Source organism: Herpailurus yagouaroundi, unplaced genomic scaffold (assembly GCF_014898765.1).
Source record: "Herpailurus yagouaroundi ecotype Mexico unplaced genomic scaffold, PumYag 77, whole genome shotgun sequence".
NCBI classification, from domain to species: domain Eukaryota; kingdom Metazoa; phylum Chordata; class Mammalia; order Carnivora; family Felidae; genus Herpailurus; species Herpailurus yagouaroundi.
In genome coordinates, this window is record NW_024412388.1 from 5,964,605 (window position 1) to 5,991,217 (window position 26,613).

At 42.0% G+C, this 26,613-nt stretch overlaps 1 protein-coding gene and 1 long non-coding RNA gene across 6 annotated transcripts in view; one reads left to right on the plus strand and one right to left on the minus strand.

Annotated features, from left to right (window-relative positions):
* RERE (arginine-glutamic acid dipeptide repeats) overlaps window positions 1-26,613 on the minus strand; it is a 426,631-nt gene that overhangs the window by 140,492 nt on the left and 259,526 nt on the right. For 3 of the 5 annotated variants that reach the window (XM_040460352.1, XM_040460343.1, XM_040460372.1), the window contains one exon: window positions 18,707-18,811. The exons of 1 other annotated variant lie outside the window; for it this stretch is intronic. In XM_040460352.1, the coding sequence (XP_040316286.1) occupies window positions 18,707-18,811 (105 nt within the window). Of the gene's footprint in view, window positions 1-4,002; window positions 4,348-18,706; window positions 18,812-26,613 lie in introns of those variants that run through there. One more of the 5 variants, XM_040460376.1, reaches the window with a different exon arrangement.
* LOC121020409 (uncharacterized) lies at window positions 3,430-5,349 on the plus strand. Its single transcript, XR_005786125.1, has 2 exons — window positions 3,430-4,045; window positions 4,513-5,349. It is a non-coding gene; the product is annotated as an uncharacterized LOC121020409 (long non-coding RNA).

Below are 26,613 nucleotides of genomic sequence, written 5' to 3' on the forward strand. Positions count from 1 at the left end.
TCTCTCTCTCTCTCTCTCTCTCTCTCTCTCTCTCTCTCTCTCTCTCTCTCACACACACACACACACACACACACACACACCAGGAAGAGGTAAGAAAGGAACAATGTTTAATGCCAAACACACTGAACGTTTTACACAGCATGGAAGTAAAGCTTCCGATGTAAAACACCCAAAGGGCAAGAGAAGAAAGGAGATCAGTAAATGGCAGTTAAGTATACTGATCACTAATTTAATTACCATAATACTTGACATTGTCTTAACGAGACTGACAAAAACTATAGATGTTGCTGAGATAACCATACCCACATGAGATTGAAGACTTGGCCTTGGAATTAATAAAAATAACACACTGAGCAACTGAGTGCCAAGCACTTTCATAAGTGTTTTCACCCCATCTTTACAACAACTGTGAAAAATCATATTTATCTGATTGGAGATACGGTCATATGGAAATACGACCCATGAGAACACGGAAATTGAGAGGAGTATATAAACTCATCCAGTGTCACTAATTGGGTGGAATTTGAACCATACCATCTAGCTCCAAATCTACTCTTTCCTCTTACCATCGACACCACTAATTTATTCAACATACTTACATCGGAGGCCCATTTGGCAGGCTCTCCAAAAGGAACTAAGGCTATAAGAACAGATGTAGCCCACGCCCAAGAGACAATCAGTCACTGTAGAAGTGTATAAGTATACAATGTATAAGTCAAAGAACTCTGACAGAAATAACGTCTAATTGTCTCAACTGAATTAAAATGAACTGTTTTAGCTTAGACCCAAAGTATCAAAAGGTGTACCAGAAAAGATTAGTTTTTTTCAGATCTGCTTTTAAAGATTATGTGCAGGAACCTGTATTCTCCTCTATCACAAACTGCTCAATACAGAGGATCATCAGTTTGTGGGGAAGACTCGTAAATGGACACAAATTCGTGAAATTCATTACTTCAAATCTCCCTTTAAGCCTGTATTTTCTATTTTCTCTCTCATTCTGGCTGACATTTTTTTTATAGCTTTAGAATAAATGCCTCTCTGGCAGAAAGACAGCTCAGTTCAGTAATGACCAAAAAGTAAAGTGGAAAATGAAAAATGAATTCAGAAGGAAGAAGGATCAGGAACAATGAACAACTGGAGAATCACAGACGTGGTGAACATCAGGTCTCAGGTGTACCAGAGTCTTCCCATCCATAGCTAACGCACCAGACAAGAATCTAGAAAGTGGTCAAAAACGGAGCTATGTTATCAGCAGATTCACAGGCGCTGCAAAATGTCTGTTTTATGGGAACGCTTTAGGGGCGCCCGGGTGGCTCAGTCGGTTCAGTGGCCGACTTCGGCTCAGGTCATGATCTCACAGTTAGTGAGTTCGAGCCCCGCACTGGGCTCTGTGCTGACAGCTCGGAGCCTGGAGCTGCTTCGGGTTCTGTGTCTCCCTCTCTCGCCGCCCCTCCCCCACTCACAGTCTGTGTCTCTCTCTCAAAAATAAACATTAAAAACATTTTTTTAAAGAGGAAGGAACACTTTAGATTTAAGCCTCAACCTTGGACTCTGATTCAAGATTCTAATCAAATGACAAGAAAAGCTAAAAACAAGGCAATATTTTGATGAACTTTTATTTTTACGTTCTGTTGGAAACATATGCTGTCCATGTTCACCAACATTTCCCGCTACTCTGAAGTACAACAGGAGGAGAGCCTGAGGCCAAAACGAAATGAAAATCTTTCCGATGCCCAAGCTGTGCGGGCCCTGGGCAACTTCAGGAACCAAGAGAATGACCTTCCATGTGCCGTTCCTTCAGTGCTACCACCACCAGACAAGCACAGAAACCCCAAAGCAGGGGATGGCTGGTCAACAAGTAACATTCTATTTTCCCAAGACAGGAAAACACAGAACAAACGCACACGGCACAAAGAACAGCCCTTGTGACCTATTTGCCTGATCTGAAACACAAAAATCCGACTCTGGACAGCAGTGGTAACTAGGAGTCCTCGCCATCGGACGAGGCGGCTACACACGAGCTCACGAGTGCACATTTGTATTAGGCCAGGCCAGGCTGGCCGGGCCAACAGGAGGAACCTGACCGGAGCTGATTCCTGAGCATAGCTTCCAATTCACGCTTTATTTGCTAAACATAAAAAAGTTGAAGACCTGGAGACCCTACAACAGAAAGGCAGTTCCACAACTGCTTTCCGGACGAGTATTCTCCTGACTCAAATGAGGATTTTCTGAAATGAGTCTTGGGTGGTAAGTGCCTCGGGGCCTAGATCCTCTTGTCCGGAGGGAGGGTAATTTTAGGCTTACAAGAGAAAAGCAGAAAGGAAGAGTATTCTGAATGGAGTGAAATGAGACAAGTTCCAGAAGCAACACTACGTGGTATGGGGAAAAACTGCCCCAAATTCCCAAATGCAATGTTCAAATAAATGTGATCACTGGGAAGACAGTCCTCGTATCAACAGGAAAAAAAGATCAAAAATAGTGATAAATGCACTACTCCAAATTATCCCTGTACAATTAATTCATCCCCTTAATCACAATCCCCAAACTGAACCTGCTGGAAGCCAGATCGCACTTGAGCAATATTGCCAGTGGCTAGAATTCACCCTAGCCTTCCTTACAACTTTCTACCAAAATCAGGGGCCTCCTCCGACTAGAGGTGAGTACGCACGGCTCCACGTTCACAGTGCACGACGCACAGCTTATGCTCGGAATCTCTCCCCGCGTCATCAGTGGCCCATGAATTGCTTCCCTATCCTATGGGCATCTTCCAGCTGTCCGTTCCTCCCTACCGCGTACTTCCTCCATTCATCCTCACAGACGCACAGTAACTTAAGTGTCACTTCAAAAATTTTTTCCAACTTTCATCTGAAGAAAAAAGGGGAGACGAACCAAAGAGGGACAACTAATATCACCCACAAACTTCACGTACTATCCGGGTAAGAATTCAACTTTCCTAAATCTGAGTAGTGTGACCGGCTCCCTACGTTCACCGTGAGGAGAGGCGTCTGTCTGAGCCCTGGCCGCACACGGGACACACAAAAAAACCGTAACTTCCCTCCCAGAAAAGACTCGTGTCGGGCCCATCGAGCGGTGAGCACAGAAACTGGCCCGGTCAGTGCTCCACCTTCTCCTCAACTCCTCTTTTTACTCTTCTCCTACAGAATTCACACGTCACCCACCAAAATGCACATACACCACAAATGCCACCTTCTGCTGAAACAAACCAAATCAATATAAACACAATACCTGGAATCTTAACTTCTCTCACACACGTCACCGCATACAATTTTTTTTTTAATTTCCAAGACATTTTCCCTAAGCTCTGAAAAGAACGGGTTCTTTCCTTTTGAAGCAAGAGAAAACGTGTCTAAAAAAAAATCCATTTTAAGGTGATAATGTCGCGACCGTAATCCACAACTGCTTCCTGCGTGTCAAAACGTAGACACTATTTCATTTCCAGACTTCAGAAACAGATCACAAGAAATATAATTTGCTCTGGCAAACAGGCTCTCAATGAAAACAAGTTCCACCCACCTTCAAAGCAACCAATAGCTGCCCACCTACCACCCTTCCTAAAACATCCAAACAGAGCTGCTCTTGGGCCCAGGCATTCCCTCCCCGCCACACGGCAACGGAACGGCCGGCGGGCGGGTTTGCCCCGCAGGTGCCCGACGGCAAGCAGGCTCGGCGCCGGGCATCCGTGCGGGACTCGGGTGGAAACTACACCCCGAGAGGAAGAGGGGAGGGGCGGGGAAGGGGAGAAGCCCGGGGACAGCAGGACCCACAAGGTTCTCCATCTGCCGAGGGCAGCCCCGCGCAGACCCCGTTCTCAGCGCTGATTGCGGGCCTCGCGACACCACCTACGTGGCCAGCCAGGGCCGAACGGGAGGCTCTCGGGAACATGCACCGTGAATGATGAAATGATTCAGAAACATCTTCCGAAGTCAGCACGAGCAGCCAAACCCACCACTGTTCCGGTGAGGCCAGAGGGAGAGAGCCTACCTGCAGGGGCTGAATGGATCATCCATGACTAACAGAGGCTCTGGTGAGTCTAGCTGTGTCCCTGAACCTCGACTTACTGTCAAAACTCTGCCCTTTTCTACTCTAACAACTCAAAATGGAGGCACATGCAGTCTGAGAGACCTCACAGAGCTTTCACTGAGCTTGTGCTATGACCTAAGCCTTCACGCAGAACGCAGAAACTTCCCCCTCACTCTGACAGGACTGAGCATGTGCTGTGACCCTCCCTCATCCATACACTGTCTCTCAACGCAATCAATCTCAACCCTGCTGTTTCCGTAAATAAAGCCCAGCCAACAGACTGCGGCTTCTCCCTGCAAACCAAGCTAGTGTGCAGGGAAGCGGGGCCTCGGAAAGGGGATCCGAGACGGCCAACCCCGGGGAGCTCGGCGAGCCGCACCGTCCACCGGCTTCAGGCAGCCGCCCTGCCCTGACGAGGCGGCGGCAACTTTTGTCTGCCCTCGCTTTCCTTTTTAATCGTGGTTTTAACAGCAGGGTCTTCAAGAGGAAACAAGATCAAAAGGTCCACGGAGAGGAATGACCGTATATACGGCGAGTGACCAGAAACCGCAGTGCACTTCTAAACGTGCCAGTAGCTTCCGAAGGGAAACCACCCCACGAATCTCGTCGGGAAAACTTTGTAAACATTTGGGAAAAGGCCGCACAAACGATCCTGGCAAAGCTGTGGAGTCCTGGGTATCGTCACAGCTACAAACACAGTGTAGACAGGAGAGCAAGCGGGGTAGCCGAAGCATGCTGCGTTTTGTGCAAAGAGCCTAATCTCCCTTCCACGAGCCGCTCTAAAACTGCCTAAATAACAAATAAAAACGTTTCCTGAAGAGATACGAACCCAGTCGGGCATGTCTCGCTTGAAGAATGGACTTGTAACACTAAGAAGGGTAGGAAAGTTCAAACCAAGAGGGCAAAGGACACCTGGCCACAAACACCCGAGCGTCTAAAAATCTCACTGGAGGTCTCCCGATTCAGAATTCTAGGCAAGGTTTACAGCATTGCCCATGAAGCTAAATTCATTTGCAATTTAATGAGAAAAGATTTCTCAAGCCACATCAACAAGGCCACACCATCCTCGTCATACTGAGCAACGTATCCGTATCGTCCACAGTACCGGCCAAGACATTTTCTGTTAAAATCTTTAAAAACACGTTTTGTGCCCTCTCCCCACAACCTCCACCTCCAGCACAAAGGCAAACTGGGCTGTCAGCCACGTAAGATATTCTGGCTCTGGAGGTAAATGCAAGCTTAGTGTCCATTTGCAAACTAAGAGATGATTCTATGTATGATTACTCAGTTATGATTAAAAAAAAAAAAGGAAAGTAAGACCATGAAACTCCCGAAAATCTACAAAGGTCCAGAAAGAGTAGGAAAGAGCAGTGCCAACTGTGCTTCCCACAAATATAACAGGATGTGAAGAAATTAAAACCCGCTTAAGAGAGTACTCAGCGTCTTCAAGTTTCCTAAAATAAATGGAGGACCCATTCCATTTCTTTAGTATCCCTGTTTTTGCTACCAAATAAACTTATATTCTGAGACTGACATTAAATAAAAAAAAACAAAAACAAAAACAAAAACAAAAAACCCTCTCACTGTGCTGAAAATGTAATTTACACAAGAAATGCCAAATACACTTAAGTAAGTGTTGCTTTTGACCAAGCACCTGAAGCAAGTTATCTACAGTCTGGAAGACCACTTTCCCTATTGGTATATAAAATAACATGTCCCCAAAAGTGTGCAACTGGTGGGCGCTTGGGTGGTTCATTCAGTTGAGCATCTGACAATCAATTTTGGCTCAGGTCATGATCCCAGTGCTGGGCTCTGTGCTGAGCATGGGGCCTGCTTAAGATTCTCTTCTCTTGTCTTCTCTTGTCTTCTCTTGTCTTCCTCCCCCACCTTCTCTCTCTCTCTCCCCCCCCCACCCCTTTCCCCCGCTCACACACACACACACACACACACACACACACACTCTCTCTCTCTAAAAATAAAATTTAAAAGAAAATTCAAATTAAACAAAGAACTGCGTGACTAGAAACAGTCTAAAGAAAGAGACGCTCTGCAACAAAAGCAACTGAATTAGAACCCAGAAGTCAAATAGCACGAATACGAGCACCGAAGCATTTCCTGCAAAAGTGCTTTTTTCAAAAAAACTACCGAATCACATGGAAAATGCGTGTTTGCAGGAATCAACATAAAACAATAATTTAATAAATTCACCATTCTTCTGAAAAACCACAGGAACTATTCTGTGAAACACAGCATAAGAATGTTATTGTGATACCAAGTCAAGGAATGTCAACTATGATTCTGGTCCCACCAAATACCCTGACAGACACGAAGGGCAAGCCATCAAAACTTCATGGCCTCTCCTCCAAACACCGGATCTCAGCGGTGGCCCCGGCCTATCTCAGCATCCTCTTTGCTGTCCTTGCCGACATTCACTTCCCCTCTGTCCCCTTTACACCACCTGTGCACACCCCCCTCCCCATCCCGGCTCCCCTCGGGCCCGGGCCGCATACCAGGGCCCACTCTCCCGCTTTCTTCTCCGTCTTCTCTGTAGCAGGCAGATTTCACCCGCTCGCCCACAATCCCCACCAGCTCCTCTCTGGAGGGACCTCCCTACTGGGAGCAGCCGGGGAACCTCAGAGAACTCCACTCTCCTCTTGCTCCTTTTCTTGGGGTGCCTCACCTCTCTTGACAGATGTTAAGCTCTTTGGGGGCAAGGATGGCATCAAAATCATCTTTACTGGAACCACCCAGGTCTCTTATTCTAAACCTCAAAAACAACAACAGCAACAACAACAAAAACCACATCTGACACACCGAGAAGGGCAAAATACCACTTCTATAGTAACTTCCTGGCAAAAATTACAAAAGCTAAGTCTAACCACTAACAACCTCAAACAAACCTGAACTGAAGAATTCAACAAAACGAGCTTCTAACTCCTCAAAAATGTTAATGCGATGACAAGACAAAACAAAACAAAACAAGGCTAAGAAACATGTTATGAAAACAAAGAGAGGCAAGGAATACTGAAGAGATAAAACAACGAAATGCCAATGCACGATCACGGGGGGGGGGGGGGGAATTCTGATGGAGGACATGAAAAAAAAAAGCAAAATTTAAATGTGGACAATATTAGATTAAATGGTATTATATCAATGTCACCTTTCCTGATTTTGCTAAGCCCACCACGGTTATGTAAGAGAATGTCCTTGTTCCTGAGAAATACACATTGAGACATTTAGGGGGAAAGAAGCTTGATGCTACAGTTCATTCCTAAATAGCTCAGGGAAGGAAAACAGAACAATGAAGCAAAGATGGTTAATACAGAGAATAACACAGCAAACACAAAAAATAAGAAGGCAAATCTGTAATAAAGTTAAAAAGATAAATAACACATAAAATAAAATCAGTAAGAATAAAACAATAAAGCAAGTATTGCAAAAGGTTAATACGTGATCTGCGTGAAAGACCTAGAGAGTTACATGTACTGACATCAGACCCAGTGAGTTACATATAGAAAATATTGACAGGCGAGACATACATATAACAAAAACTACTTGTACGAGTCTTCAATCATCAGTCCTCATGGCATCCGGAGACTGGACACATCAGTGGCAACGAGTGACCTGCTGGGCCACCTGCTTCCACAGTGCTCTCATTCCTGGCCTGAATCACTTAACACCCAGCTTCGAGTTCAATCCAACCTCAGAATATGAGATCGGTTCTCTTCATCCTCAGAGGAAATCGAGGAGCCCTGACAACTACTGGTCGGTAATTAAGTAAGCCAATGTGCCACTTTAGCATACACCGCAATTCTAGAAACGGCCCTGTTGCCCCTGAGCCCTGTCTTGCAAGGAGGACACTCTGTAACTCTACTCGGCACTTCCAAGCCCCTCAAACCTGCCCCTTGTTTTCTCCGCGGTTGTCTTACCCACTCGACGTCTGCCTACAGCTGCCGCCTACCTGCCCAAACCTCATTCCTGCCACGTTTCCCGAACCTGCTACCGGGCCGGCTGCAGGCATTCGCACACACCACTCACATGGGCTGCCCCAGCGCCTCCTTCCGTGGCCTCCCTCGAGGTCCTCCCGCAAGTCCTGTGATCCCGGCTACACGCACACTGTCTCCAGATCTCAGAGACAATCCCTAATTAATCCCTCCAATTAATCCCTAGCGAACAAGAGGTGAAGAATTCACATTTATGAATAGGTTAAAAGGGAGCTGAGTGGGTGAAATGAATATTCCATATTAATGGATTCTGTCTAAAATTAAAAAGGTTTATCACATAAAAACGGACTGAAAACCCACTTTGTCCACCGCAGTAGCTTTGAGTGAGCAGAAAATTTATGTTCATCACATGTAAAGTAGGAGTTATAACATGGAACTTTCTGAGGTTCTATTTTAAAGAGTTTTCTACTCAAACTGCAAAAATGTTTAAAATGTTTTATTTACTAACCACAAATTGTAAAGCAAAAACAGCAATGAAAACTTAACATTTGGGCACCTCTAGAGAAAAACACTTGTTGGGAAAAAAAGATATTCTATTTGACTTTTAATTAGTGCTAACTTCACATCAAGAGGAGGGAAGTGTTTAGAAACAGTGTGTTTAAACTGTATTCTCTAATTGTCCGTAGCGTTTGGAAATGGAGCTGTCACACATAATGCTCTGGTATCCAGTGAGCATGCTGGTTTATCTGACCAGTATACGTGCTTTTTCAGACGCTCGTGGCAAAAATAACTATGCCGTACTAATAAAGGTTCACTTCTTCATCCTCAATCCTGACACATTTTCACGTCTTCACAGACCTGGGACTCCTTTTATTCTTTTACTGTCCGATCTTAGAGGGGTATTTCCAACACTCTACCTTTAAGTATGGTGCTTGTTTTAAGTTTTTGGTGAAGGGATCTGTCACAACAAGGAAGTTTCATTCTGCTGTTACTTTGGTAAGAGTCCCTTCCCTCAATATTGACTAGCTGTTGACTTCTGTCAAATGCTTTTCCAACATCAAGATGAGGGTGTATTTCTTCTTCGTCATGTTAAAGTGGTAAGCTATATTAACATAAACTATTGTTCCAACTGTCTTGTGTTCTATACACCCAAATGGGATTTTTAATGCTTTGCAGATTCCATTATCTAATATCTTATTTAAACATCTTACCTGCATGTTCATAGGTAGAACTGACCTATAAATTTTACTTTTTGATCTGGTTTTGGTATAAAGACTTTACTAGCTTCATAACATGACTTGAGGAACCGACGTCATCTTTCTCTGTCCCTTGTAACACTGGTAGAATTCACCTGTAAAGCCAGAGTCGATTGTTTGTTTTTTTCCCCATTTTGGTCTAGTGAGAAGAGAAGGAAGTGTCCTGTGCAAATAATGAAATTGCCTTTAAATAAGGAAGGAAGCATGCATTTTTTACCCACTTCCTCTTTCTTCCAGCTTGAAATGTGGATGTCATGGCAACCATTCCATCAGCATCTTGAGCACGAGGTAAAAGCTGAAGTTAAGGATAGGTCCCTGATGGGTTGGTTGGAGAGCCCCTGATCAGCCTACGATTGCTTCTTCTCAAACTCTGCTTATGTGAGAGGGAAATACAGGTTCTACTTTGTTTAACTTTGTCATACAGTCTCTCTCTGATAGCTCTAGTGTTGAAGTTCTCAGGTATGTGTATCTATTTGTTTTATCTGACTCAAGTTGATGGCACCTGGTTTCTTCCAACATTTTGTAATTTTTAACAGTGTGTTGGGCATTCAAAGATATTTTATCTGTAGATATCCTACAAGTTCTTGAAAGAAAAAAATTTCACAGATACTTCTCTCAGGTGTCCTTCAAAGCTCAATGGCCGAAACCACTTTTTTTTTCACAATACCTTTTATTTATTTTTTAATTTTTATTGGAGGGGGGAAGGAGGGAGGGAGAGAGAAAAGAGAATGCAAGTAGGGAAGAAGGGCATGGTTAGAGAGAGAGAATCTCAAGTAGGTTCCATACTCAGCGCAGAGCCCCATGCAGGGCTTGATCCCATGACCCCGGGATCATGACCTGAGATGTAATCAAGAGCCAGACACTCAAGTAACTGAGCCACCCAGATGCCCCTCAAGACCACTTTTTAATGTCTATTTTTGCGAGAGAGAGAGAGAGAGAGAGAGAGAGAGACACCATGCATGTGCGTGCACAAGCGAGTGGGAGAGGGGTGGAGAGAGAGGGAGACACAGATCCGAAGCAGGCTCCAGACTCTGAGCTGTCAGCACAGAGCCCAACATGGGGCTCGAACTCACAGACCATGAGATCATGACCTGAGCTGAAGTCGGACACCTAACTGACTGAGCCGCCCAGGTGCCCCAAGACCATTTTTTATATTATCTTCTCATCCTAGAGTTCTCATACTTTTCAAGAATGTAAATTCATGCCCTAACTGTCATGGAGGAAAGGCCCAAAGTTAGGACTTAGGAGGGAAATTCTCCCTCTACTCCTGTTTTTCTTTTCCGTGTTTAGAGTCCCAGTCTCAAACAGGTTTCTCGATCACGTCCCTCTAATTCCAGATACATGACCTCATTCATCCTTTCACTGAAGAACAGACCTGTGATGGCCCTAACCTGGTAGAGGGCTCTCAGTTCCAACTCCCTAGTCCCTAGAGAATAAGGCTCCATCTCCTATACCTGCTGGGTGTTAAAGACAAGACCCCTTATTAAGGAGACACCAACCCAACCTCCTCTCACTGTAGGCTGCTGAAGAATCAGCTTACTGCTTTACTTTTCAGTTTCTCCTAACTCCTCCAGGCACATCTCTGCATTTTAAAGTCCTGTTGTATTTTATCTATTTAAAAAATTAATGTTTGAGAGAGAGAGAGAGAGAGAGAGAGAGAGAGAGAGAGCGAGCGAGCAAGCAGGGTGGGGAGGCATTGAGAGAAAGAGGGAGACAGAGAATCCAAAGTAGGCTCCAAGCTCTGAGCTGTCAGCAAGGAGCCTGACACGGGGCTCAAACTCACCAGCCACAAGATCATGACCTGAGCTGAAGTCTGACACTCAACGACTGAGCCACCCAGGCACCCCAAACGTTCTGTTGTATTTTATTCAATATTGGTAGATATTTACTGGCAAGGGGTTTTTAAAATGATCAAATCTGATTTTTTTGTCCTATTCTACGGTCCCATTTATCCTCAGTGGGGCTGTGTTTCCAACTATACATGTACTCTCAATTGTGCCCAACATTTGCCATCTGGCATCTGGCATAAACGTCTTCAGAGTTCAACTACGATAACAGAGGAAAAGTGAACAAGAAAATATTTACACCTAGTTCCAGCTTCTTGTCCTCAAAAGCTATACAAAGACCATGAGCTGTGATGAATAGAAAAGACAACCCAAGACAGAACTAGATCCCAAAATGTCTGAAATCCAAATTAACTGAAATAAAGGAGATCTAGATTGTTACTTTTCGGTTTCAGTATAAAGATTTATGTCAGGGGCGCCTGGGTGACTCAGTCGGTTAAGTGTCCAACTTCAGCTCAGGTCATGATCTCACGGTGAGTTCGAGCCCCACGTCAGGCTCTGTGCTGACCGCTCAGAGCCCGGCGCCTGCTTCATATTCTGTGTCTCCCTCTCTCTCTGCCCCTCCCCTGCTCGTGCTCTGTCTCTCTCCGCCTCAAAAGTTTATAAAAACATTAAAAAAAAAAAAGATTTATGTCGGAAAAAAGATGGCCACAATGTAATTTAGGATAATTAAATACTGGAAAAACCATAAATGTTCAACAATATGGGAATAGATAAATTATGACACATCCACATGATGGTAGATATGGTGCTCATTACAAATGTTTACTGACATGGTACTATGTTCACAATTAAAAAAATGAATAAAGGAATACATGTTTATATGTATATTTATGTAAACAGTATTTTATTTATAATCTTAAAATATTCATACACGTATAAACATGCACACAGATGTACAGTGAAAGAAAAAACACAAACATGAATTTAAGAATTATGTATTATTTCAGATTGCTTCTTTAACTTTTTATTTGTCAAGTTATTCTCTAGCAAGTACATATATTTTTCTTCATTAGGAAAGCTTAAAGCTATCTTTCAACAAAGCCAGAAGAAAATTAGGTTGCATATGAATCAATCTATGATGAAAGCACAGGCTTTGGAGTCAAACAGGCTCGGTGTTTCCTGTTTACTAACTGCATGCCTTAGGCAGATATTTAATATCATACCAATTTTCTCATTTGTCAAATAAAGGTAATGTCAGCCGCACTGAACTTTTATGGGAATTAAACAATCGAGTACAGAGTGAGCATTATCCCACAGACTCTAAAAAGAAAATGTTACAAATTTGGTTCCTTGAGGTCATGCTAAGAAATATCAAATGCTAAATCTACTAAAGATACAGCTGAGCATGTCAAAACTCACCCATGTGAGGGAGAGAGCAGAGTCAGTGATAGGAAACTGAAGTAAAGATACTCAGGAACCCGAAACAAGGTTTCTCACTGTTAAAGATGAGAATTAGAAATAAGGAAAAAGCTAGCAGGACCCCTGTGGTATTGGGATTAGGTTTGGAGAACCTGGTATGAGAGCATGGATACACACACACTGAAGTCCAGAAATACAGACGTGAAAGTACAGAGTCTCCATCTCAGTCTCTCCATGCCCTCCCACCCCCTGGCCTTCTCCTCAGTGACACAAAGTAACGACCACCCCTAAGTAGCATTCTTGGTTGGTTGGTTTCTAAGTATCGCCCTCCATAATCTGCAACAATTTGCCCTAAAAATGAATCATAGTAACAGATTATCAACAACTGAATAAAACAGGAAGCCAAAGGGGGGGGGGGGGCTCAGTCGGTTAAGCATCTGACTCTTGATTTCAGCTCAGGTCATGATTTCCCAGTTTGTGAGGCTCTGGGCTGACAATGCAGAGCCTGCTTAGGATTCTCTCTCCGACCCTTCCCTGTTCATGCTCATCATAAATAAATAATTTATTTATTATAAATAAAATAAAATTTATTTATTTTAATAAATAAAAATTTAAAAAATAGGAAGCGATTAATCAACCTAGTGCAAATAAATTGATAAACTGAAAAACTGAAAGTTTCATGAGGAAGAGGCTATCTATTCAATCTCAAAGCAACCTCCCACAAAATAGTCATTAATTATAAACGGAAAAAGAGAAATTTTACAATTACAAAGCCTGGCACCTTATTCAAGTGATCAACGTGAACACTCCCTGCAAGGAGACAAACTAAAATTATATACTACGTGACAAGAAGTAAAAACCAAAGACACATGACTTCTGTGCTATCCGTGTCAAAGATACAGGCTCTAAATCTAATAAGGAAAAAGCATCCATGTAAACTGAGGAACAGTCTACAAAATACCCTATAGTCTCAAAGTACTAAGGTCATGAAGTAAGAGAAAAGACTGAGAAACTACTCCACACAGACGAACCAGTTGTAAGACAACACAATCCATCATGCTGAACTGGATCCTTTTTCATAAAGGTCTTTACTAAGCAAACTGCTAAAACTTGACTGGGGTCTGTGGATTCCATGGTAATATTTCAGTGTTAATTTCTTGAGGTGGAGGACTGTATTGTGGTTGTATAAGAAAATGCCCTTGCTCATAAGAAATACACCAAGTATTAGAGTGTGATACGGCCTCATGGTGATGTCATACTTTCAAATGGTTGTTAGAAACTAAGGTTTTCTACTATACTTGCAACTCTTCTGAAGGCAGAGACTGCTTCATAACAAAGTGCAGTAAGTTATGCAAGCAAAACACTCAGAGCACTGCTGGGCACAGTGGCACTCACTAACTGTAGCTATTATTGGTAACATTATTGCCACTGTCTGTTGGAAAGAGATTAAAGAGAAGTCCTTGCAAGTGTCTCAGTTTATGATTGCTGCTAAATATAATGGTAATAATCCTTAAGCTTCAACACTGCTTTAAAAACTTTTTGGCAAAAAAAAAAGGAAAAGAAAAGAAAAAAAGCGAAGAGGGCACAGGTGGCTGTTCATAGACATTCTCCCCTGGATCAGATCTGAGCCCTCAATTTGTTTTCCATCTGAATAGCAAGAGAAGACTCCCTTATCACAAAGCAAAGAGCACAACTACAATCAGATGTTTCATGCCACAGTGCAAGTCTCTAAAGAGACCAAGGATACTTTTCTAAGGCAGTATGAGGGGGAGGGTAACAGATCAGTGACCATCAATACAACATGCTACACTTGATATGTTTTCTCCACTCTCCCTAAATGTTCTTTAGTGACGTAAAGAACACTTACTTATTAGCAAGGGGAAACAAATGGACTGGTTCCTGGGAAAATTCATGCTTCATAATTTAAAGATAAAGGCATCTCCTCTCGAATGGACCCTACTGAATCTTTTGTTCTTACTGAGATTCCACCATTACTCCCTGCCCCGCCTAACTCACTGGCCTGAGGCAGGAAGTTTAGAAGTTTTCCAACCAATGAAAGGTATGCCCAGAAAAGGCCAGAATGTACAGTTTAAAAGAAAAAAAAGAAAAAGGCATTGAGCAACAGGCTGAAGCTGCAGAGGTGAGAAGATGGTAGTATGGGGAAAAGGACACCCCAAAATGCAATAAAACCTGAACGTTATATAGGGGGACAGCTTCATTTACTATAAGAAGCTCTTGGGTGACTACCTGGCTCAGTCAGTGGACTGTGAGACTCTTGATTTCAAGGTTGTAAGTTCAAGCCCCACATTGGGTGTACAGATTACTTAAAAATAAAATCTTTTTAAAAAAACTCAAATATTTTTCTTAATAAAATTTTTTTTTTCCAATTCTGGTTCTCTCAGATTCTGCACTGAAATTTTCTGACCATTGAATGTATTATCTCACATTTAATACTATTTGCAAATATTCACTATGCTTATTGTGTCAGTTTCACTAGAGTCAATGAAGAAATTATCTTTCATTTTTAGCAACTGTTGTATATTTTCAAGAAGAATTTTATAATCAACGTTCTACGCAGAGTCAAAAATCCCCAGTGTTCAGACTTCCATATGGGAGTACAATCAACCAGATGGTTAATGGTCTACTTGGTAGAATCAAGACGTCTTAGGAAGTAGTTTATGTTTCACTTTTGGATTTAACATTGTATGGGGTTAAAAAAAAAACAAAACTCTGGTATTTTTCAACCTTGTCTTGAAAAGAAAATTTATAATTATTTTTGCAATTCCCAAGAAGCAACAAAAAAACCTGACAGTTTACTAAAGCAACCTAAAGGGTAGCTTTTACCACCCCCATTTTGATGAAGTAAAAACAAAGCCCAGGAAGTACAAACCTTACCCCTGGACACAGAGAAAAAGGGGCAGCACAGGATCAAAACACAGGCTGCCTGGGTCCAAGAGGGGAGTCGGTCTTAACAAAAGATCAAGTAGTCAGATTAGATGGCTACGAGATACTGGATAAATAAAAATGCAACTAAGGACAGTAAACGGATGAATGGAGCCATGTCCCTATGACCACAGATTATAATCATCTCTTTTAATAAGTCAAGACCAACTACTTTAGTTCATGCCAAGAATACTGCTATTTTGTGCAAACGCCTGTAAGGTCTAACTGGCTTTGTGTATTAAGACTTTTGAGCTGAAATTAATATATTAACTATTTTCTAATCAGATTTTGGATTAGAACCTTCAAACAAAATGAGAAATAATGATATTATGTTGCAGAATATGCGGACTGCAGAAGCAAATTTGGGTGAATCTTGTTCGCAGAGCACAAGCACACACTGCTTGAGCACAGAAATGTCACCACAGGCTCCAGAAGCCAAGCCTGACTACCTACTGGTTCAAACTTCAGGCCTCTCAGTAGTCAGACCCTTGCAGCTTGCACCCTACTTAACACTGGCAACATCTGTCCCCAATTTTTTTGCTCAAGTAAGTTTTGTTCCTTTAATGCCATGGCTAACAAGAATACAGTATCACCATCCCTTACCAAAGATCCTAAGGGTCAGAGGATTTTCAGAACTCAGAATTTGTTGGATTTAGAAAGGTACTATAACAAAATATACCATATACTATGTAACACCCCGCAGTGTTTGAGCAATGATCCCCTATTCTATCACGTTGGTACTTTTGCAGTAAAAGTTGTACAAACACACAAAGTGAACTAACTCAATATAAATAGCCTCATCTCAGTTCAGGCCAAGTATGACCATCCAATGAGCTTCCGCACCAAACTTAGCATAAACATTTTTTGATTTTCAGAGCTTTCAGATTTCAGAATTGAGTGAGGATGTCAGAATTAAACACAGAATTTCAAAATAATAAAAATTCCATGCTAATTACCAAGAAATCCACCCTCCCTGAACTTTAAAGGCAATGAACCAAAGAGTATAGAAAAGTCTGCCTCCCACCGTCACATACACGTATTCAACAAAGTAATCCCATCAAAACAGAGTTTTCTACACTCCTTTTCAAGTACACCCTCTGTGACCACGCGAGCAGCTGTGGGAACTGCACGGCCAGCCCCTCAGAAGCATCAAGTGGAATTCAGGGGGAACCCGGGGAGCTAGGGCAAATCCTTACACTCCCTTCGTGAGGAGTGTGAGATCTGCTACCATCTTTACTTATAAATAGAAATTCAAGTATTTTTTCACTTCAATTAATTCATCCACCTCCCCTCAAAAACCTACAACACATCAAGCACAAGCTGGACAAGGAGAACACAAGCACAGAAATGAACAAATGGCAGCCAGGAAGTCAAAGCGGTAAAAGAAGTGACCCAGGACGCAGACCCTGCTAATGCACCGCCATGGGCACGTCCTCGAACTGGGTTTTCAGACGAGAGAGAAACATCCGTCTAGGGCATACCTCCGCCAGATTTTAAAACCCAACCGATGGGAAGAATCCCTCTGAATGACTGCCAGCAACACCCAATGAAAAATGAGACCAGAACTTGTGTGAGTCTCTAAACTTACACAGTTAAATTACATAATATCACTTTTAATAAGGACTCAGTAAAAACAGACATATAACCAAAACTAGTAAAAAATAAACTTGGTTGTTACGAACCCAAGAGCTAATCATTTAAAACACAAAAGCTATTTAGTCAATTCAGTGATACAATCTAGCTCGTGCCATATGACAACTACCCACCAAACAGTTAAATAAATGTGGCATCACTGAAATTATGGACTCCTTTGTATCTAGACAGAAATCCAAGGAATGATCAGGCAGTCAATAAATGCATATTTAGGGGCACCTGGGTGGCTCGGTAGGTTGGGCGTCCAACTTCAGTTCAGGTCACGATCTTACAGTTTGTGAGTTCTTACAGTTTGTGAGAGCCACGTCGGGCTCTGTGCTGACAGCACGGAGCCTCGAGCCTGCTTCAGATTCTGTGTCTCCCTCTCTCTCTGCCCCTTCCCTGCTCACACTCTGTCTCTACCTCAAAAATAAATAAATGTTAAAAAAAATTAAAAAAAATAAATGCGTATGTAAAAATAAACATTCTGAAATACAGGATGCTTTAAAATAGTATCACGGATCAGCTTCTCTGTCACTGGAACAGGGCATACTTTTGAAAAAGAAAATAAAGGCTCAAATTTACTGTTTTCTAAAGAACATAAAGGTAAATAAAAAAGGTGACCATTCAGTACACTATCACCCCTGTAGCTCTCGTCTACAAAATACAAAGAGACAGACGCTAACACATATGCCTCACTAGAGCTTTACGCAGCTTCTTATAATGACAACAAAGAACACGTGGCCTTTCGTTAATCCTAGACTGACTGTCTAAACAGTAACCTTCTAATTTTTACATATAATTTCTCAGCATCCTCTAGGAAAAGTTTTTCACTAAAAGTAAAAAATACCTACATTGTAATTACCCTGCAAGTAGTTCTTCCACTAACTTCCTTCAGCCAAGCAGCTTTTATTTATTTCTAAATTCGCATATCTAGAGATTATGTCTCAGATGTCCCAAGCACTGACAACCTGATCATCTGCTAACATTCCTGTACTTTTTAAATCTGTAGTTCCTGTAGTTGCATGATTGATACAGGATAAAAATGAATGCATGTGCTCTTAAATAACTTCTTCCATGTGCTAAGTTAAACTATAATCTATTACAGACACTAGGAATTTTTTCTATTAAATTTTGATTCTATTGTTTCTCATTTTAAAAGTCATAACTCTCCCTGTTACGTAGATCTTACCAACATGGTTGAGAACTGAATGTATCCCTCTCATACCAGTTGTCTTACTAAAGATATTTCTGTGAGTGTTCCTGGGGTTTTATTAAATGAGTAAAACAAATGACTAACCAGCACACTCTCCGTAACATCCTAGTGTGTGTTCAGTATGGTACCACGAAAGGTTTGACACAATGTGCATTAGGGAAATAATCTGCCAGTTCACAGTAAGTTCAAAACACAGATCAGCTAAACACACATCTTTACCTTGCCTCTCTACACCCAAATTTTCTCACTTTTCCTTTTCTTCTTAATAAAATCAAGAGCAAACAATAAGCCACATTAGACACCGATGACATTAATTAGAACTCCTTCCAAAGAGGTTCACTTTGGGTTTTGAAGCTGTTTTTTCTCATCTTACTGGCACATGCCCAAATGTGCAAACACACGCACGCGCACGCGCACGCACATAGAGACGCAAAATTCTCACTGAGTGGGTCCAAGTGACTCACTTACCTGGTCTCAGGGTTGTAGCCTAATATGTAGAAAAATGAATCCACTCGAGCTTTAAACTCTCTAGCAGCAAATATGTCAGAAAAATGGGAGATGTTACACTTCCCTCTGAAAACAAACAAATGTAAAAAATACATTATTAGTATTACCCTCAACTGCTTTGCAAACCAAAACACTATTGGAGGGAAAGAGGCAGGGGAAGACGCAACTAAATCCACATTACTCTAAAAACACGTAGACTGTGGCTACAGACTCCGTATTTATCAATTCAGAAAACGTCCAATATTTTTTGTGTGTGTGTCAGGACTGCTTCAACCGACTTCACAATTTCACTGCTTGTACCTCAGCATCTTAGCCATGGAGTAAAATCAACTAAACCATAAAGGTAAATTGAGGGTGGGACCATGATAAAAGGATATGAAACTAGACACAACAGGAAAAATAAACCATAGTTAAATTACTTTACCAAAAAAACCACCTAAAGCCTTTCTAAACCGTAAAAATGGGACTTTTCTTCCTGCTACTTTGCTATAAGCAAAATGTATAGCTGTCAAATATTTTTCTTCTCTTTAAATGTTCAAGAAATAAACTGACTTGCAAATTAAAACGGAGAGACTTTAATTTTTTAAGTATACAGATAGGCTTTAATACATAAAAACACACACTTCCCAAATTCTCAGATAACATTCAAAGGTCGTAGGTTGGAAAAACACTTTCCCACAAAAATATTGCAAATAGACAGCATTAAGGTTTCCAGGTTCATCTACCAACACAATTTAAAACCAAAAATGTAGCTGAAAACTCTGTAATACCACCAAACTCCTTAAATGCGCGCACGCGCACACACACGTTGGGAGAATTTCCAGCGTTCCCAAGGAGGCAGGGGGGGTTTTCAGCAACTCCCTTTGTGGTCACAGAAGGGAACTTTAACATCAAGTGGAAGCCAAGGGCTGCGATTACAGTAGATGGAACCGGAGAATCAACAGCACGTGCATATGCTTCCGGGTCTATGAACTCCTCCTACCACTTGACCAGGTAGGTATTCCATTCTCATAAGGACTCCGTAAGTTGGTGCGTTAACAAATACACACCAGCTAATGGCCAAAGTGTTAGAGAAAGAAGCTAGCCGAGGAACAGCAACCTGGAGATGACATTCATTCGCTTCCCAGCAAGGACTTGAAAAACAATGTCCTCCTTTCCCATAGAGCTTAAGTAACTGTGACCAAAACCTCAGTGATAGGCAGACACTAAGATGGGCCTCAAACAACCTCCATTTTAACAATTTAACAAAAGTGCTTGAGATTTATTGACACTTCTTTGAGAACTACCAGTAACATAATACACAGCTCTTGAGCACTTGAGATGTGGCTAGGCTAGTCCAACTGAAGAGAACAGGATTTAAAATTTTATTTAATCTCAACTAATGTAAATTTAAATAATCACATGAGGCTAGTGGCTACCATAATGAACACATTTATATGATATCTCCATCACCGCGGAAAGTTCCATGGGAAGCAATTATTTGTAAGTAACAAGCTACACTAGGAATACGGACTAGGAATCAACTTTGTATACCCAGGACTTTTCCCTCTAGTGTGTAGCTAGAACTAAAACGACCTTCCAGAAAAGAAAAAGCAGCAAAGATCACTTTTACAGATGAACAAACAATGCACTCACTCTGAAACTAACTACCCATCTATCTGACATGATTTAGTCCTTGACACCTAGAAAAAAATAGGCTAGTTCCTTCATCAAACAGGGATAGGAACACCTATTATACTAATCCCTATTGAGGAGATCAAACAAGGAGTCTATGAAACTTTATACGCTATTCAGTGCTACACAAAATAAGTTATTTCCATCACTGTCCCTAACTAAAGGAAAGTGATTCCTCTTTCACTATTCTTCATTATTATTCACATTCAAGTCTACCCTTCAACTTAATTAATCGATGTATTCATTGAACCTATAAAAACACTGCCAACCCGCAATTCTAAACACAGACATTGGAAATCAAGTATGCTTTCTTTAGGAAAGAGTTTCGCAATCTCAGCACTATTGACATTTTAGACTGCATAGTTCTTTGTTGTCAGGGACTGTCCTGTACTTAGCAGTATCCCTGACTTCTACCCCATCGCACCCCCAAACCACACTGTGACAATTAAGAGTTTCTAAAGACACTGCCAAATGTTCCATGGGGACAGCAGCACAAATGGTTTCGGAAAAGCCTGAAGCAGCAGGAACAGAAGCACATCATCTGACAAATAAGCATGTAACTGTAATGAATGAGGTCACTCACTGGTATGTCCTCTTCTATGTGACCGCGTGAAAGGTACTGGTTTTTGTATATCAATTTCATATCCCACTACTGAACTGCATTCTTTATTATTTGATACAGTTTAACCATTGGTTCTCTAAGGCTTTCCAGGTATGTTATCTGTTATTTGCAAATAAACACGGTTTTACTTCTTTTCTATCCTTTCTTAAAACTAATACTGAACCTCTCACACAATGTGGAAAGTAATGGACACAGGCACCCTCGCCTTGATCCTGATCTCAGTGGAAAGGTCTTTCAGGTATTACTATTAAATATGATACTAACTTCAGAAATAATCATTGCTTTGGAAATATGGAGGTTCCCCCCTTAGATTTAATAATATGGTGTATGATATTAGCAGAGTCTCTAATAGTGAACCTACCTTGCATTCCTGGAATAAATCCCAGTTGGTCATAATGTCACTTTTAACGAGATATTAAAATTTTTTAAGGATCTCATTAATTAGTTTTACTGTTTTATTCCTCATTAATTTCTTTTTTATTTTTGTTTCCTTCTCTGTACTTTTTTGTTGTTGTTCATAACAGCTTTTATTCACACTAGCCTAGAAACAACCCAAATGTCCATCAATAAGGAAGTGGGTAACAAATCATTGTATATTTGTGTTTTTTTAAATTTTTTTTATTGTTTATTATTTTCGAGAGAGAGAAAGACAGAGAGCAAGCAGGGAAGGGGCAGAGAGAGTGGGAGGCACAGAATCAGAAGCGGGCTCCAGGCTCTGAGCGCTCAGGACAGAGCCTGACGTGGGGCTCGAACCCAGACCGCGAGATCATGACCTGAGCTGTAGTCGGCCGTCCAACCGACTGAGCCACCCAGGCGCCCCAAATCATTGTATATTTGTAAGATGAAATACTACCCAACAATACAAAGGAAAGAAGTACTGGTACATAGGACCTCATGAGAAAAAGTCTCAAACATTAAATTCTGAGTAAAAGAAGCCAGGGATACAGAAAGCTCAGACCGTATGATTCCGTTTATATGAATGAATTTCTAGAACAGGCAAGATTCATCTATGGTGAGAGAAATCAGAATAGTGGTTGCTTCGGGGTGGGAGGCTTTGAGAGGAGAGTAGCTTAAGGGAACTTTCTGCGCTGGTGGGAATATTCCCTGCCTTGTTAAGGGTCAAACACATTTATCAAAACTTATAAAAATGTAAACTTAAAATGTGTACTTTACCGTATAAACATTTTTGAAGTATTAGGGTAAAAGAAAACATCAAGAGTCAGTAGCACGGAGCCACGGCTGATTACAGCTGCTGCTCTCGGCGGCTAACGAGCCAGCCGGTACTGAGCAGAGCCGAAGACAGAGCAGGTAAGCCCACCTTGGCTGGCCTCCATTTTGAAATATTTTTCCTGCTGCCTCTTGCCGAAGCGGGGAGGTTACGTTTTGAAGTGTGTGTGCGAGAGAGAGAGAGAGAGAGTAGCATTTTAAGCATTCCGTATTTTTTTTCTCCAGAGCACTCTTTTCATCTTGCTCTTTTTCGCTCTCAAAAGCGGTACGTTATTTGACAGTGTTTGTGGAATGAAGCCGGAGAGACTGTTAAGAGGAAGTCGCCATCACTACCAGCTTACCAAAATATCGGATTCGGAGCCTCCAAAGTCCTATACACCCTACTTCTAATGTGATGCTTCATTATTAACAGAAACATGACTACAGACTGGGAAGCCCCCTATTCCCGGGGCCTCTCATTCATCAGTAACAAAGGCTTCCTGTAGGATAATCGTTCCGGTAGTCCTTGGGGTGGTGGCCGCACAGTTCCACCCTGGGCACCGCGCGGCCTGACAAATGCTCCGGCTGGTGGGAGGAGGGCATCGGAAGGGGATGAAGGAGAAGAGAGCCGCCTTACACAAGGAGAGACTACAAATGGAAACATGGCCCAGAAATTCATTCCATCAAAACTATTCATAACCGGGGAAGTCTCTGTATATCCCCAGGGCCACGCAAACATCAGAGAAGCCTGGAAAGAGGGACACAGACACGTACAGAAGGCTTATGGCCGCAGGTCTGCCTACAGCTTTTATTGTGACCCTTGCCTGAAAACAAAGGAAAAGAAAGATTTTGAGACAGAGTCAGTGTCTTGTCAGCTGTAAGCCATTTGACTCATGACAGGTACAGAATTTTTCCAAAGTTTCTTTTCCGTGTTTCATTCTGTTTCTCTTGCCTTCCTATAGGTTATGTGACATTTTATAGGATTCCTCTTGATTCGTTTACGGTGCTTTGAGAATATCACTCCACGGTCTCCCCAAGAGTTGCTCGAAGTGTAACCACTTCCATTACCTCCACGCGGACCCCTCTGCCTGTCCGCTCTTACACGCGGTGGTCTTAAGCGTTTCTTCTACATACACTGAGCTCCACGTCATTGCATTTTGATTGATCTGTTGCTCTTTTTATCATTTAAGCTGGGAACTTAATCGTTCAATTTCATTTTTTCATTGCAGTTGATGTGTTTAGTATCACCAGTTTTCCTTCGATCAGCGCTTTAAATGCATGCCACAGATGTTAGTACATAGTATTTTTCCTGTGGTTTTTAAAAATTTCTGTAATTTCAGCGTTTATTTCCTCTTCTGCTCAGAGGTTGTTTAAAGTTTTATTTTCTTTAAGCTTTGTATTTTAATTCCAGTATAGTTAACATACGATGTTATATTAGTTTCAGAAACAGAGTATAGTGATTCAACAATCGTATTCACTGCTCAGTGCTCACCAGGACAAGCACCCTCTTGATCCCCATCACCTGTTTCCCCCATCCTCCAGTCCCCTCCCTTCTGATGACCACCAGTTTGTTCTCTGTAGTGAGGAAACAGAAGTTTTATATTTCCAAGTGAAATTCTGCCCTTTCTGGTTTTTGTTTTTAAACTCTGCTTTTACTGCCTTTTACTCACATGAATGTTTTCTTTATGATCTAACATACAATGAATTTTTGAGAATATGCCAAGGTACAAAGAAAGAATGCATATTCTCGGGGCACCTGGGTGGCTCAGTCGGCTAAGCGTCCGACCCTTGATCTCTGCTCAGGTCATGATCTCATGGTTCGTGAGATCAAGCCCCACTTTGGGCTCCGCACCGAAGGTGCAGAGCCTGCTTGGGGTTCATTCTCTCTCACTCTCCCCCTCTCCGCATCCCTCCCCTACTCACACACGTGCTCTCTAAATAAAGAAATCAACACTTTTGAAAAAAGCATATTCTCTATTATTAGGGTATAGCCGTTTCTATATATGCCTATGAGATTAAATACACAGAAATAAACGTGACAAGAAGGGGAACATCTCTATGCGGAAAATTCTTCTTAAACGCTCCCGAGAGACACCAAAGTAAACATGAACAAATGGAAAAACGTCCCCTGTTCTCGGATGTAAGAACTCAACATGGCATTTCTCCACAGAATTGATCTATCAATTCAATGCTATCCTAATACAAATATCAACAAGCTATTTAAGGGACTGAAACAGGTTGCTACGAAGATGCACAGGAAAAACAGATAACGGAGAAAAGCGGAAATTATCAGTGGCATGGCAAAAAATACTAAGACGCCTCCACAGCTAAAAGAGCACGGCAGCGGCACCCAGACAGACAAGACAACGGACTAACGAGTCTAGGACACACAAGGAAAATGAGACACGACAAAGGTGGCATCTCGAGCCACTGAGGAGAAACAGACTTGGCAGTCCACGTGCTGAGAGAGCTGGGAGCATGAGAGAGGCTTGTTAATACCCGGTGCTGGGACAGCTGGGCACAAGGCCTCAGTAGGTCAGGTACAGGGAGAGGCTTCTAGCCACGACTCCGTCCTCAGGGAATAAATGAAAAACACTGACAACTCTGACTGGATAACAGTAAGTTTTGCAGAATTTTTTTAAAACCATAAAAGAAAACCAGCAAGTGGGAGAAAACATTTGTGACACACACAACAGAAAATGCTAAAGAACTTTTAGAGACAAGAGACCAAACAGCAAACACACAAAAAAACAAAACAAAACAAAACCCAAAGGAAATGACATGAACAGATAACTCTCTCTCTCTCTCTCTCTCTCTCTCTCTCTCTCTCTCTCTCACACACACACACACACACACACACACACACACACACACACACACACAAATATCCTTTAAATATATGAAAAAATGCTCACACTCATTCACTGTTAGCAAAATAAAGTAAAACAATACCGAGACCCTATTTCTCACCTATCAGACTGGCACAACTAAAACGAAACAGGACAGCACATGCTGCTGGGGACACAGAGGGCATGCAAAGTGGTATTTGCTTTCTAGAGGAAAACCACCTACACATAAGCCTTTGAACCCAGAAATCTCTCTTCGATGAATCCGCCCCGAAGATTCACATCTGACAATGAGGAAATACACATGCACAAGGACACCGGCTGCAGCGTCATTTATGACTGGAACATCCTGGAAACACCTTCAAAGCCCCATGCGAGAGGGAATGACGGAGACCTCCATCAGCGGATACGGAGCGGTTTCTAAGGCGTAACGTTAAGTAAAAACAGCAAACGCAGAAGAGTAGCTATGGCATGCTACTCTTCATACAAGACAGAAGAGGCTATAACAAAACAGCTATGTATTTGCTCATTTGAAATGAAAAAGCGCAGGAAGGAAAAACTAAGAAGTAAAGCGAGCAGTTACAGAGAGCAGGCGGGAAGGAAAGAAATGGGGATGGGAGCATGTAAGAGAATTGAAAACCACGTATCTGTCTGCAGCCCTGACCGTCAGAACCACAGCCATAGTCCGCATGCCCTCGCACATCCAAAAATTAACAAGAGTCCCTACCGACCAGGAGGGACCAAAAGTGGAGCGCAAAGTCTAACAGTGAACCTAACCGTAGTACAAAGAGAGAACACGGCCACTTACAGAGGTATCCAAGAGCAGAACTGACCTAAACAACTTTGGAAGACAGTGTCTTGCCTATAGATTACATGGCTAAAGACAAAAATTTAGTCAGTAAATCTGTTTCTCACAGGGACATGGGTTACAAATTCTAAAACTATGTGTATTCCTGAAGTGAATAAAAATAAGTAAATATATTTCGACAATGAGAGCAGAGTTTTTCGCTTTTGAAGAAAGAAGGTACAAAAAGAGATACAATAAAATGAACCCTGTGCTGTCAGACAGGAAACCTGCCTTCCCTCTCTGCTCTGGGCCATGTGACGGATACAAGAAGTCGGCAGTGTGCAAACCAGAAGGATCTCAGCAGAACAGGCTGGCACTCTGATCTCCGACCAACAGCCTCTGGAGCTGTCAGAAATAAATTTCTGTTGCTTCTAAGCCACCCAGTCTGTGCTATTTTGTTACAGAAGTTTGAATTAAGACATTAGTGAAATTCAAACAGGGTCTTCAGTTCAACTGTATTGTACTAATGCTAATTTCCTGGATCTGATAACCACACAGGGGTTCTGTCAGATGTTAACACTGAGGAAGACTGGGGGAGGGAGGAATGGAAACGCGGTACTCACAACTTTTCTGTGCATCTAAAAGCAGCTCCAGATAAAGAATTTTTAAAAGATTGAGAAGTATCCAAGGGCACAGAGAGTATATTGTTCAGCTGGGTGTTCCCAGCACCTCA